The sequence below is a fragment of the Nilaparvata lugens genome, chromosome 3 (genome assembly GCF_014356525.2).
Source record: "Nilaparvata lugens isolate BPH chromosome 3, ASM1435652v1, whole genome shotgun sequence".
Lineage (NCBI taxonomy): Eukaryota > Metazoa > Arthropoda > Insecta > Hemiptera > Delphacidae > Nilaparvata > Nilaparvata lugens.
This window is the reverse complement of record NC_052506.1, coordinates 60,463,712-60,478,021: the sequence shown is the minus strand read 5'-3', so window position 1 is coordinate 60,478,021 and position 14,310 is coordinate 60,463,712. Positions and strand designations below refer to the sequence as shown.

At 34.4% G+C, this 14,310-nt stretch overlaps 1 protein-coding gene across 1 annotated transcript in view; it reads right to left on the bottom strand.

Annotated features, from left to right (window-relative positions):
- Positions 1-14,310, bottom strand: part of LOC111054508 (thyroid receptor-interacting protein 11) — a 99,530-nt gene that overhangs the window by 80,166 nt on the left and 5,054 nt on the right. Inside the window, exons 2-3 of the mRNA XM_039424265.1 lie at positions 10,471-10,535; positions 2,310-2,351 (exon numbers count right to left, since the gene is read on the bottom strand). Of these exons, the coding sequence (XP_039280199.1) occupies positions 2,310-2,351; positions 10,471-10,535 (107 nt within the window). The remainder of the gene's footprint in view (positions 1-2,309; positions 2,352-10,470; positions 10,536-14,310) is intronic.

The following is a 14,310-nucleotide window of genomic DNA, read 5'->3' as shown; positions in this document are numbered from 1 at the left end:
TTGTCAAAATATCACAAAATAAGAGTTATTTTGACAACAACCTAGAGTTTTCAATATGGATAGGTATCACAATATCTCACCATCAACAGTATCTATTACAATGTATTTTACTTTGTTATTAGTTGATTTTTTGCCTTCAAATTGCTTATTTAAATCATAATTTTTTTCTCAGTTCTTATGTGCAGTACATTTTATTCATTTTTTAACTCGCGCTTCGCCCTCTGATCCTTCGTGGAATAAGTAGCAGCCTCCGCGCTTCACGCTTATCAGGGTAGAGTTTTTTCTGATGGAAAGTTTAGTGATTTATTTTTTATTGTTCATCTTTCATAAACGCTCATAAGTAGTTTTTGAAAGTTTGGACATTGCTTAAAGTTTTCAAAAAAAATCACCCGGTCGGGTATCGAACTCTGACTTTTTGCGTGGTTGGCTAGTTACTATAGTCCAGTCTCTATATAATTATATTGATGCTTGCAATTTACATTGTAGTTATGATTTTTAAATTTTGATGTATTTTTTGGATACATAAGAGAAGTCCACAACCAATTTATTTTTTCATGCAAAATTTCCTTGTGCTAGATACAGAATGGCCCAGAAACCTCGTATTTTTTGTCCATTTTCCACTTTTCAGATATTTCCGCCGAATCCTGTAATCGGACAGAAAAGTACGCTCTCGCCTTTTTCTAGATTATGGAATTCGTAATAAAATGAGATCATTCGGAACTCTCCATCTTCAATAAGCACTGAGTTACAATTTTTCAAAAATGAGTGAAATTTTAAGAAGCTGTCCAGCTAAATAGCTATACAGAGTATGCATTTTTTATTGCCGGATCCTCTTGGTAAAGGACCTCAAGTAAATCCGTTAATTAGGAATGGAGCTATCGTGTTAACAGACATACACACACAGACCAACACCCAAAAATCATTTTTTTGGACTCAGGGGACCTTGAAACGTAAAGAAAACATGAAATTGGGGTTCCTTAATTTTTTTTTGGAAAGCAATACTTTCCTTACCTATGGTAGTAGGTAGAGCAAGGAAAGTAAAAATTTCCACTATTTCCAAGACCAAGGACAATATTGTGGAACAAATCATGTATAAAAATGAAAAAAATATTAAATTTAACAGTAATATCATAGACAGGATACACAAACCCAAACAGCTAAAATAGTGATATTATACATTCAGTAAGCTTATTCTATCTAAATATTTATATTACATCTTTACAATGTCAAATACATAAGTTTATAGAAAAATTGATATTATATTTTATGATTATGAAACAAATGTCATGTTCGTTGAGTTTCACATTCATTGAATTTTCTCTATAAGTTATTATTTAAAGACTCAATGCTTGGTGATGCATGCCTTTATAGATCTATAATTTATTTACAAACAATATTGAATATAATAATTAAGAATTTCTATTCAACATTTCAACGTGTGGAGGTGAAATAACTTATGCCATCAACATCAACTATTCGTTTCATCTTGTAGTGAGTGCTTTATAGTGAAATATTGATGAGACCATAGAGATCATGAGATCATAGTGAATATTGATGATTCATAGAAATGATCTAATTATATTTTGAAACATTATTTTGTAGCAATACTGAGCAGAATAATATCATGAATTAACAGCGCAATACTGTATTAGAAAACGCTCGCCTAGTTCCATGGCAAGAACACCCAGAAGTGAGGGGAAAAGCAGCATCTATCGAGTGGCAGGTGTGCCAGTGAAGCCAATGAACCAGAGTGAATAATGGAGCTGTTACTAACTTATTGTGATGATTTTGCAACAACACACACAACCAAGGAAAGCACGACAGGATGTGAATAAGTAAACTTTTAGATCTGTGCTACAAGATATTGGAAACCGATTTATTGATCAACGAATATTTTCCACAGAAATAATAATGATTTCCTGGAGTGAATTAGAAAACATTTATGGTTTGTGCAACATTATTATTTCTTTTTATTGTGAGATGTTTTTAGTTTTTCATTGTAGGCTGAAAAAAAATAATGTCAATAAGTCTGAAAATGCTTGAAGTTTCCAGTTTTGTACTTAGTAGGCTCTTAACAAACTGGTTGATGTTGCCCTGGCATGGATATTATTTTTTAAAGTTGTTTTTCTGTTCATATTGATAGAACAGCTTTTGTTCCATAGAAACAGTTTTTGTTTGATAGAACAGTTTTTAATCGGAAAATGAATTATTATCATGAGCGACCATGTAGTACGAATGTGTATTATGTGGTCGCTGCTTATTATGAGTTTTTCAACAAATTATTGATTCATAAAATATTTCCTACTCACATCAGAGTTCTTACGCTGGTGTTCTTTTTCTAGTTTTTCAACCTGAAAAAGAAAAGATTTTTAGCAAAATATTTCATCAATAAGAATACAATAGAATCACAAACAAGTATTTAATAAATTTTGTACAATACTCTCAATACCTCTTTATTATTTATAAATTCTGTACTTTCAGTGATACTTTTCTCAGGGTTGATTATTATTATTCAATAAGAAATTCAATAATAAAAGTTATCATATTCTAACGTTTTCTCAACTGCTTCTTGAGGTTCAAATTCCATCGAAATGAAAGTACAATAATAAAAATTATTATTTATTTATTAATAATAATTATAGTAAGTTATATTCTATCACAGATTCAAACCTAACGTTATGACATGATATTATTTGAAGTTGAACTTCCAACATAGAGAAACATTATCATTGTCACATTGACCAGCCATATTTGTGAGAAAAAGTCCTCTTTGCTAAATTTAGATTAGTTTATTTATCTCTTGGGACTCTCCATAGTCACGTAGATATGGATAAAGGAGAAAATATTGAAGAAAAAGAATCCAAATTTGGCTTAAGATTTTACCATAGAATATTATATTTATGGGAACTCACAAAAAATCGCAAACAAAACACACTAACATCGCTCTTAAACAGATAGCCTAAAAGTGTAAGAAAATAAATATTGGTGAATCGATTTTTCAAATGTGTCATTTTGGGAATCCTGTGACAGCTGTATTTTTCATCGTAGAAATTTCCCGAAGTTCATGAAAATAATTTCCTCTGATCTATCTACTTATACCACATCAATAACTTACACGTTTTATTAGCCATGAAACAGAAGTCAAGAATTTAGTTTCTAGTGGTAATTCTAGGAAAACGTAATTGGAAAATTTCAATTTTATTTACAAAGCTCTAAAAACTTCCATATCACATAATGGAATGAAAGGAAATGTTAGCGTTACATCCCTTATCAACAAAATAGCAAAATCTGTAGGTGGCACTAAACAGAGTCGTACTGGAAAGAGTAGGCAAGAAAAATCTGACATGGTGCGGAACGATTCTGAAATAGGAGAGAAATACAACAAAAACAAAACAGACATACAACAAAAACAACAACAACGTTGCGTTGAAGCAAAGAAAAAATAGAAAAGTTGTATTCTCTTTGATTGTATAGTGGGTAGAACTCTATGATTCTAGTAGAACTAGTATGCATGTTTGGTGTCGTGACAAATGCGCACAACTCAAAAGGGTCAGAAATCGGACCGACCTCGGTATCGGACCGATATCTCAGGTATCGGACCGACCAAAAGTAGAATGCGCACAACTTTTTCCAGAGGGTCAGAAAAATGAACATACAACCTGCAAGCTGCAACTATCATCCATTCAGGTATCAGACCGACCAGGAGACGTTAATTATTCATCACAGGAAAAATATATCAATTCAATTTTGAGTTATTTTTGGATTCTTTCAGTCTAGTGACAACGGACTAACGCTTCATTGCACAGAGATCAGAAATGTGCCAAATCTACCTGCCAAAGGATCTCGCAGTTGTATTGTTCTCCCTCGACCGTTATGGGTTGTAAACCGTACATGGGTTTTACCCGCTGGTCGCTCACTTCGTCACCAGGCATTGTTGTTGAACAAGCAACAACGTCAGCCGAATCTTTGCTGCCGAGCCAAAAGCAATGCAAGCGATTTGCGGGTATAATATTTGAAGTTTATATCAAGTTTTTAGTACGGTACTATCGGTATATAATTTCTGTTAATCTGGTAATTCGCTTATCTGCTGTTACCCTGAACTCATCAAATTCGGATAAACGAGGTTTCACTGCATATATTGGAACCTGCCAAAATGTTCAAGATTCTAAAATGATGGAGATGAACATTCATTAGCCTTCTCGCCTTTTTAAATAGGCTCCATCAAGTCCACTTTTGAGTCCAGTATAAAGGTCCTTTTCTGAGGAAAAGTTCGAAACTATATTGATTCTGTTGAGCATCTTTTTTTCAATCTGAAGGATAACTACAGGTGAGCAAAGAAAGAAAATTACTAAATATTGTTATTTTTGGATTCCTTTATTTGTTTACATGCACTGAGTTGAATAATCTAGACAAAAGTTAATTGCCAACAAATCGGAGGGTAGCGGGTAGTTGCAGACTCAATGCAACTCAAGTTAGCGCTGCAATCGCATTGCAAACGGGGTGGCAACCGCTTTGATCTTTACCGACTACGGTCGGAAACCAAATTTCGATTGCCAAACTCGCAAAACGGTCTAAACTACGGTGGTGCAAAGCGAGTTGCAGTTGTTTTAATGCTGTGCAACTCAAAAATGCGAAAATGTCGCAACATGGTTGCCAATCCGGTGTAACGCGGCTTAAGAAAATAAATATTGGTGAATCGATTTTCAAATGTGTCATTTGGGAATCCTGTGACAGCTGTATTTTTCATCGTAGAAATTTCCCGAAGTTCATGAAAATAATTTCCTCTGATCTATCTACTTATACCACATCAATAACTTACACGTTTTATTAGCCATGAAACAGAAGTCAAGAGTTTAGTTTCTAGTGGTAATTCTAGGAAAACGTATTTGGAAAATTTTAATTTATTTACAAAGCTCTAAAAACTTCCATATCACATAATGGAATGAAAGGAAATGTTTGCGTTACATCCCTTATCAACAAAATAGCAAAATCTCTAGGTGGCACTAAACAGAGTCGTACTGGAAAGAGTAGGCAAGAAAAATCTGACATGGTGCGGAACGATTCTGAAATAGGAGAGAAATACAACAAAAACAAAACAGACATAGATTCTAGTTGCGTTGAAGCAAAGAAAAAATAGAAAAGTTGTATTCTCTTTGATTGTATAGTGGGTAGAACTCTATGATTCTAGTAGAGCTAGTATGCATGTTTGGTGTCGTGACAAATGCGCACAACTCAAAAGGGTCAGAAATCGGACCGACCTCGGTATCGGACCGATACCTCAGGTATCGGACCGACCAAAAGTAGAATGCGCACAACTTTTTCCAGAGGGTCAGAAAAATGAACATACAACCTGCAAGCTGCAACTATCATCCATTCAGGTATCAGACCGACCAGGAGACGTTAATTATTCATCACAGGAAAAATATATCAATTCAATTTTGAGTTATTTTTGGATTCTTTCAGTCTAGTGACAACGGACTAACGCTTCATTGCACAGAGATCAGAAATGTGCCAAATCTACCTGCCAAAGGATCTCGCAGTTGTATTGTTCTCCCTCGACCGTTATGGGTTGTAAACCGTACATGGGTTTTACCCGCTGGTCGCTCACTTCGTCACCAGGCATTGTTGTTGAACAAGCAACAACGTCAGCCGAATCTTTGCTGCCGAGCCAAAAGCAATGCAAGCGATTTGCGGGTATAATATTTGAAGACTTTATCAAGTTTTTAGTACGGTACTATCGGTATATAATTTCTGTTAATCTGGTAATTCGCTGCTGTTACCCTGAACTCATCAAATTCGGATAAACGAGGTTTCACTGCATATATTGGAACCTGCCAAAATGTTCAAGATTCTAAAATGATGGAGATGAACATTCATTAGCCTTCTCGCCTTTTTAAATAGGCTCCATCAAGTCCACTTTTTGAGTCCAGTATAAAGGTCCTTTTCTGAGGAAAAGTTCGAAACTATATTGATTCTGTTGAGCATCTTTTTTTCAATCTTAATGATACGAGCATATAAACAAATTGCTAATGAGGTTTGAAAATTGAATATTATTTGTTCATTTTTTTCTTGTTCAATGAACAATGACGGCAAACACTGGTCAGTAATAAACCTTGGAGATTTTGTTGTTTTGTAGAACAAGAAATAAATTCTCAGAATTGTCATTTTCATATCAAACACCCTTACCTCAAATAAGGGGGTGGAGGTGGTTTGAAGGTAACATTTTTTTCGCATATAATTATCTCGACGTTTACTTATCAACGTAGCCTATACAAAATTAAAGCTCACAAATTTTTCTACAAGTTCTATCTGAGGCATTTTTACATTATCTCTCATTGTTTTCTAGTAAACGAACTAACGAGGCAACCCTTTTGCCTCCAAATTTTGTCATCTTTTTGGTCTCATAACTTAATGACGAAGGATGAAAAAATAATAGGTACTTTATTACTTATTTGAACCTTAATACTTGCATTCTAATTTTCTTTGAAGGATTTTTATGAATCGGAAACTCGGATTTCTATGGAGATGCCGTTAGCCGAGGAGTGAATCACTTTGAATAGCTGCGAGCAGACCGGAAGAAAGATAGGGAAAGTGTGAGAGAGATAGATGGATGGATAGAGAGAGAGAGAGTGGAGAGCTCTGGCTGACTACCCAGATACACAACATACTGTCACCATTGAACATCAACATAATATTGTTGTTTGTTGTTATATTGTAGGTGGACTTCGTTAGTGCATTTATGAAAAACTACAGACTATATTGGGACCCGCTGCGGTTGTTATCAATATTGCACATGAAGGTGGAAAAATAACAAACAAATAAATTGCAAGAATGTCTATACTATATGGTGGATGGTAAGTCGACAATAATTATTAAATTATCAAGAAATTTGAATGGACAATATATGAGGTAAATACGCACACTTGCTGGCAACCAATAATTATTGTTTCCCCATAGTGATAGTCCAGGGAATGCACTAATATAAATAAAGTTTGATATTGAATTATTGTTGAGGGGAGCGGTGGGGTTCTCAGTGAGAATGGAAACCAATGAAGTCGGGTTAATTCAACAAAACCGATCGTACAGAAAATCGTCTTTATTTTTTATCGGCTATTATCGGTCGTATAGTGTTGCATTTTTCAATTTTCTGATAATACTATGTATTCCTCTACATTAATAATGGTGTTTTCCTCACAGACTACGGTACGTTGAGGAAGGTTACCAGCTCCTCACCAATCGAAGGCCTTTCAGACTTATCGCAAATTCTAGTAGTTTCAAGTGATAAAAATATGTTCTCTTCATCATTACTGATTACTAACCGAGCGTAGTGAGGTCTACATTCCAACTTGACCGATCTGCATTTGCCAGTTTGTTTATAACGCATTTACGTTACGGCCAAACGCACAAATAGATTCTTTCAAATTTAAATTTTGAATTGCAGATTTTACTGTTATACATCGAATACATAGCATCCAAGAAATATGACTAAATATACGTAGAGTATTCCTATTTCAAAGCTATTTTTTATCCTTAATTTTTTCGCTAGAGCCTAGACTCTGGAACGGAGCAGCTGCAGCACCACATCACCTTTTAGTTGGCCGCCAGGGCCCAGGGGACCTCAATCATCCTCCATGATGATGAGGGTGAAAAGTAAACTTTTGTCCCCAAAAACTCAGATTTCAAGAGTTTGAAGTTATATTTACCATAATTAGTAGTTGGAATGAGATAAATCTCTCGAATATTGTAGTATGATTATTTTGGAACCCCCAGATAGCTGAATTGATCCAATATCCTCAACATGAATAGAAAATTACACCCGATTTCTTGAAAATCAACATATTTTTGCCGCCATCTTGTTTATTATGATAACAAACATTTTTAGGTTTCCATCATGGATGTTCTCTTCCTATACATCATTACAAAGATATTAATGCCATTTTGAAGTCTGTACCTTCAAGATGTCACGGGAATCTGCCTTGGAATCTCTAGGCTCAGGGCGCAATCGGTGTATGTCCGGAGTCATGAGTTACACGGTTTTCTAATTGTAAGGTTTGGCATAATATGGTGGAAAAAGCCAGATGTCATTTGAAGCTTTGGGAATATTCTACATTACTGTGACAATATTAGTGTATGTCTACTACGAATACAATAATTATTACAGAGTGGAAAGTGAAATATTGTCCCCGAAAAATGTATGTTACAAGCTTTTGAAGTTAGATTAATCATGTAAAGATACTCCAATTAAACGATTTTCTCGAAAATTATAGTTTGGTTAATTTAAAATACTTTTGTGGTAAAATCAATCTGATATCTCTCATAATAACTGTATAGCAAGCGATATAAAAATTTCTGTCAATAATGACCGCTATCTCACTAACCCCGACACATATTATTATAGTGGGGTATCATAATTGGGACTAAGTTAAGTATTAGCAACTCTTGTATTTATAATATAATAATTATGTATACGTTTTGTCAATAAACTTCTCTGGTTGCAATTCATTGGCAATCAGAGAAATTATTATTATTGTTATTTTGAATTTTTCAATGACTTCGAATATTTTCGTTGTTTCCATCATTAATAAAATATTATTCGGCTTGTTGTAACGAAGAAATTGAGACCATTTGCTAGTTTCTATCTTGAAGTAGTCATGAAAAAATCTATTTTATAGTTCTCGCTTGTTGGTACCTTATGCGTATTGAAAAACGCACCAGAAATAATGCAGGGTTTTCTTTGGAGGGCACTGAAGATATGTCGTTTTAAAGCCTGAAAAAACGATCTAAATATCATAAATTCAACATTTCTCTGTATCTCTTGCACAAAAAATTTATAATAGAAAGAAATTTTTAAAATTAAGAAAAAACAATTTGTAGGGCTTTTAAAGGTTATAACTAATAAAATATGCGTTTTTCCGTTTTAGAGGGAAATTTTCTACGGAACAAATTGTAGCAGAAGATTTTTATAATATTGTTGTTCAAAAAACGGGGAAATATCTTGAACGGTTATTGAAATAGAAGCGATATAGAAAAACCCTGGCGGCCACCTTATTTTCGAGATGATTAAATGTGATTTCGACATATCTTCAACGCGTTTCTCACTATCCTAGATCTAACGAAGAAATTGATACATCTTCCACGGCTGTGACCCGAAAAATGACCACGGAGTGCCTTTTTCATAACATTTGCGCACAGACTAATTATCACTAATATTGAGCTTAAAAAATGTTTCGTGAGAACTGTGCTTGTAAAAAATTCATTATCTTTCAAGAATGATCCAATATGCTTTTTAGATTGTATTTAGTTGAAAATAACACGAGGAATGCGATGCAATTGACTTTTATGCCTGATTCTCCAAGTATTCCCCAGAGAACTACTATCACTAATATTGAACTTTGAATTTTTTTTCGTGAAAACTGTGCTTGTATAAAATTTATTCGTGGTTGAAGATGATTTAATACATCAAACTTTTGACTTGGATATAGTATTTCATCCATTTGAATTAATCAAACCGTATCATCGCATCTCTATATTTATATATTGCCTGCATGAGCGGTCGCGCATCTTTGATCACGTTTAAATAAAAATAATAAATTGTGCTTGTGAAATAGTACAGCATAGGGAAATAAACATTGATATATATTATGACCTTGAATTGACCCCATCTTCAAAATCGTCTAAAAAAACTGTGCTTGTACAAAATCTAATATCTGCATATTCAGAAGACGCAAAATTTGTAGTTTGTCGAATTTTTTCAGATTTTTTTTCTGACATGTTCACTACGTGATCACACTTCCTGCATAGGGAGGGAAATTAACATTGAAAAATTTCCTTGACCGCGTCGAAAAAGTGACATTCACAAAACGACAATTGAGTACATTATCGTATTTAGCACTGAGTTATGACTTAATAGTCCAGACCATAAATTCTATGACAACATACCATATTTCTCACATTTTTTTTTTTGCTGAGGGTGATGTCCAAATAAGCTCCACGCTTGTGCGTGGGAAATGAGGCGGATGATAATGAGAGATGTTTGGACCTATAGTTTTAGGTGGGTTTCGAACCACCGGGAAGCGATTTTACAACTGATGAATCATATTCAGAGGAGTTGACTCGAGCGGTCACCCTTCCAACGGGAGTAGGTCTAGCAGGCGCAGAATTTTATGTTATATAAATAGGGTCGTTGATGGCCTCAACTATACTGATACAGATTATCAAAGAATCATCATGGAAAAAATACATCTTAAGATCTCAACGAATAGCTAATTTAATTATGAATCACTAATCTGACTAAATCACTCAATGGCATTTCTCATACAAGTAGGCGTCTACGGAACATTGAGTTTTATTAACAATTAAATCATAACATAAAGATAAAGTTGGTTGAAAAATGAAGCATTGGAAATTGGAACTGACAGAAATAGTGACCAGACTATAACATAACTGAATATTAATATTAAAATAACTTACTTGAACTTGAAGATCTCGACATTTTTTTTCCAGATCGTGGATATACTTTTCTTTGTCACTGGAAACTGAAAAAAATATTTATAAAATTAATTGAAATGTATATAAATTGATTTTATAATTTTTAACAAATACTTATTGTCAAAAATAAAAATGAATCAAAGAAAGCAAGCATGCATAATATGTTTGGATGATTGAAATTATTACAATCTGCTTTTTAATAGCATTTTTGAAGCTTTATAAGGCTAGTTTCCTAGTTACAGGCATCAATTTTTGGACGTCCGATTTTTGCTATCCTTAAAAATTCTTCGTTCATTGCATGTTCACGCTCATTTTGAATGTTCATTGCATTGTTTCTTCTCTTTAGGATATTATGTACATGATGTTATGTCTTCCTTACATACAGAGATAACATCTAGTATAGAGTATTTTTAAGAAGTAAATGCATACAGTAAAACAGTATACTGTATTATGCTTTGAACGTGTACCAATTCACATTCTTGCCTTTAGCGAACGTATACAGCAGAAGAAAGACGTCTGCACTCCATACTCCATAGGTATTTTGCAACGCACACATCTGTTTCCATGATGTCTGCTCAAGGCTGCAAGCAGGTGTTTCATTTATTTCTCAATCTGTCTGCATAGGTCTGCTTTTGCTGTTGCTGTGCGTTCGCCTTTTACTCAGACGAACAAGTATTACGTCGTCTCAGCATCGACAATGTGAAATTTCATTAATCTATAATAAATTTGAAGGAAACAACAACAACAGTCAGAACAGACCATTGGTAGTACAATCTTGTATGTGTGAATGGAACTAGCATAGGTTTAAACTATGTTGACAAGGGTTCGGTAAAGATTCAAAAGCTATAATTTGAACGTTGCTCAAAATGTGAATAGACAGTTCAAAACGAATTTAAACGTTATTTTATTACTTTGAACTGAACAATTTATTGAATTACTTTGAACTTCGTTGAATCAAATATGAACAACTATAAAATTATTTAGGAATCGCTTAATAAAGTAGGCCATCTATTTTTTTAAATCCCCAATTTTGATTATTTTCAAGTCCACGATGAAAAATTACTAATTTGAAGACGCTGAATCCAATTTTGTTGGAAGTGAGATCTCTAGATGTGCATTGAGCCAAACAGTCCAGTCGTAGTACAATCATGTGTCAATCTACGATATCCAAAATTTCATTGAAGTGCTCAAAATCTATTTTGCCGTGAACAGAACAATAGAAAAGTTAACTATGGAACTTTCTATCTATAGTGCGGTCCACTTTATAATGTCAGTGTTTGATTAGCAATGGTATTGCTATCCTTGTCTCACCAAAGCGGATAGCGCTAGGCCTCTCTTTCTCGCTTTGCTCTGTTGCCAGATCGTATTTTAACAGTGTAAAATTAATAATTAACAAAATAGTTCATCTTAATTATGAAAATTCATCATGAAATTATTGAAAAATATAATTTCTTGCTTAATAAAATATAATTGATCATTTTAAACAATAATGAACCGTTAATATTACATCAATAAACCTGCATCAACTACCGTCTATAGAAGGCATTGACAAGACAGAGGATCGGAAACGTTTTTCTCTCCTATCTTTATCCACTGTCATTATAACGTGCCTATTCTATAGGCCTATAGAATTCCACTAAAAAGAACATCCAATTCATTCCACTTCCAAATCCAATTCATAGACTTCAACAAAAACGAACAATAATTATTGAACGAGTGTAAGTGACTTTTGACTCAAGCTCAAGGTTATCACACAGTCTATCCTTTATGCGCTGACACGTGATTGTCTTGAATTTTGGTTTCAACTTACCCCCATAAGGGATAAACTGTTGAAGGCAAACGCACACAGCAGTAGAGAGACACAGAAAAATCAAGCTACTTCTGCATGCAGATGTGAGCAGAGACAGACGGACCTCGTTGCTCGTGTGCCTTGCAACATTCGAACACCTGCGGAGAGATTGCAACATTTGAACACTTGTGGAGAGATTGCAACATTCGTCTGTCTGCATGCATACGTTTGCTGCTGAGTGCTTTGCCTTTAGTTCTTCTGATTCACAAACTTTTGGGGGTGACACCGGGGGGCGTGGATGGTATGGAATACCCCCACCAAAAGGGGGTCCGGGAGTCCCCATCCCCGGAGAATTTTGAAAATATACCCTCAATTTGGTGGGAGATTACGCAATTTGCACGTGAAAACAAACATTCAATTCATGTTTGTTGGTGTTCAGCAAGCCACTTATTATTTAGATTTTCCCTTGAAAATGTCATAATCCTATGGGTTTTTGATTAAATAATAAAAGTGGAATGAATTAGAATATTATTAGTCATTCGATATTGTTTTAAAAATAATTATTTTGTAGAAGGCCTACGGTACTCATTATTAGATAGCAGAAGCTAGAATGCTTCAATTTTATTTTGGAATTGAAGCATTCTAGCTTGTGTTATCTAATAATGAGTACTAATAATGAACTAAATTAACAATTTTTTTCAAAGTTTAAGTGCTCAAACTCACATATTTTGGGAGGTGGGATAAAACCTATATTTTGCAAATATTAGGGAGATGTGTCCCGCCTGTGGCCTGTCCACGGTAGAAACTATGCCCGCCCGTTCATCGTAACTGTGAAATTGTGGCGGTAGCCTACTCTCTAGAAGAAAAGCTGCTGGAGCTTTGTTTAAGGATACGCATGAAACTGAATAAACTAGAATCAACTAGATCACTTAAGCTGTATTCAATATCTTTATAATAATCTATGGTAAAAGTGAACTAACTAACTTTGAAGTACCTACTAACTGTAGTTTCTCTATCCCCTGCAATCTACTCCTTACGCACTAGACCACTCACTGTCTATAAGAAAATAGTTTATAAAATTATTATAATTGCTATTGCAGTGCTATTCTCCCATCCCTCATATATTTCTCGACTTGAAATATAACAAAAATAAATTTGATGCTAATTTTTGTGGCTGATCCAGCCACAAAAAAATGCAGGTTCCATTTCGGGGGGGGATACATCCCCATATCCTTCCCCCCTGGATACGCCACAGATTATTACAACCTAGTAGTTCTGTAAACAGTGGACCTAGCACAGTTATATAAAACCACAGCTTCCTCTACAGCACATATTCAACAGTTGTTTCTTGTCTCCACTGTGAATGCATCCCCAGTGCAGTGCCTTCAGACTTCAGATGCACCGGCAATGAGTTGAACATGCAAATCCCAGCACCCTTCACTTCTCTCATACATATATATAATACAGTCCGATGTTTATCATCTCTCAAATCTTGTCTATTTCTAGTAACTAACTTAAATAGACCACTCGAAAATAGTCCGATGAGAGTAGATGCAACGTTGCCAAATAAGAGTTGACCAACGTTGTCCACAGCTGATTAGAAATGAAAATTGATTGAACTAGCGTTCAATTAGCGAGTTCTTACTTTTGATTCAAGGTCAAGGCAAAAATCGTTGTCCGTCTGATAACTTTTAAATCGTTGTCCGTCTGACAACTTTTAAACGATTTGATCTAGCAGCCTACAAAACCTTTTGAAAAAATTCAAATGGACAGATTTATACTTATAATATAAAAATCTCACAATTTTCAATTGCTTTTCGAAAAGACTTTCAGCTTATTATTATACTCTGAGAACTGCTAACAGTAAGGAAACAATCGAAAACTACTATCTCTCAGTACTTTCTATCCCAAGATGTATTCAATTATCAAACTGATAACGGTTGGAATTCAACGTTTTGATTTCTAAATAAACTCAAAGCAATCAATGGTATTGAAATATATCCCACTACACCATCACAAGGGTTGATTGAAAA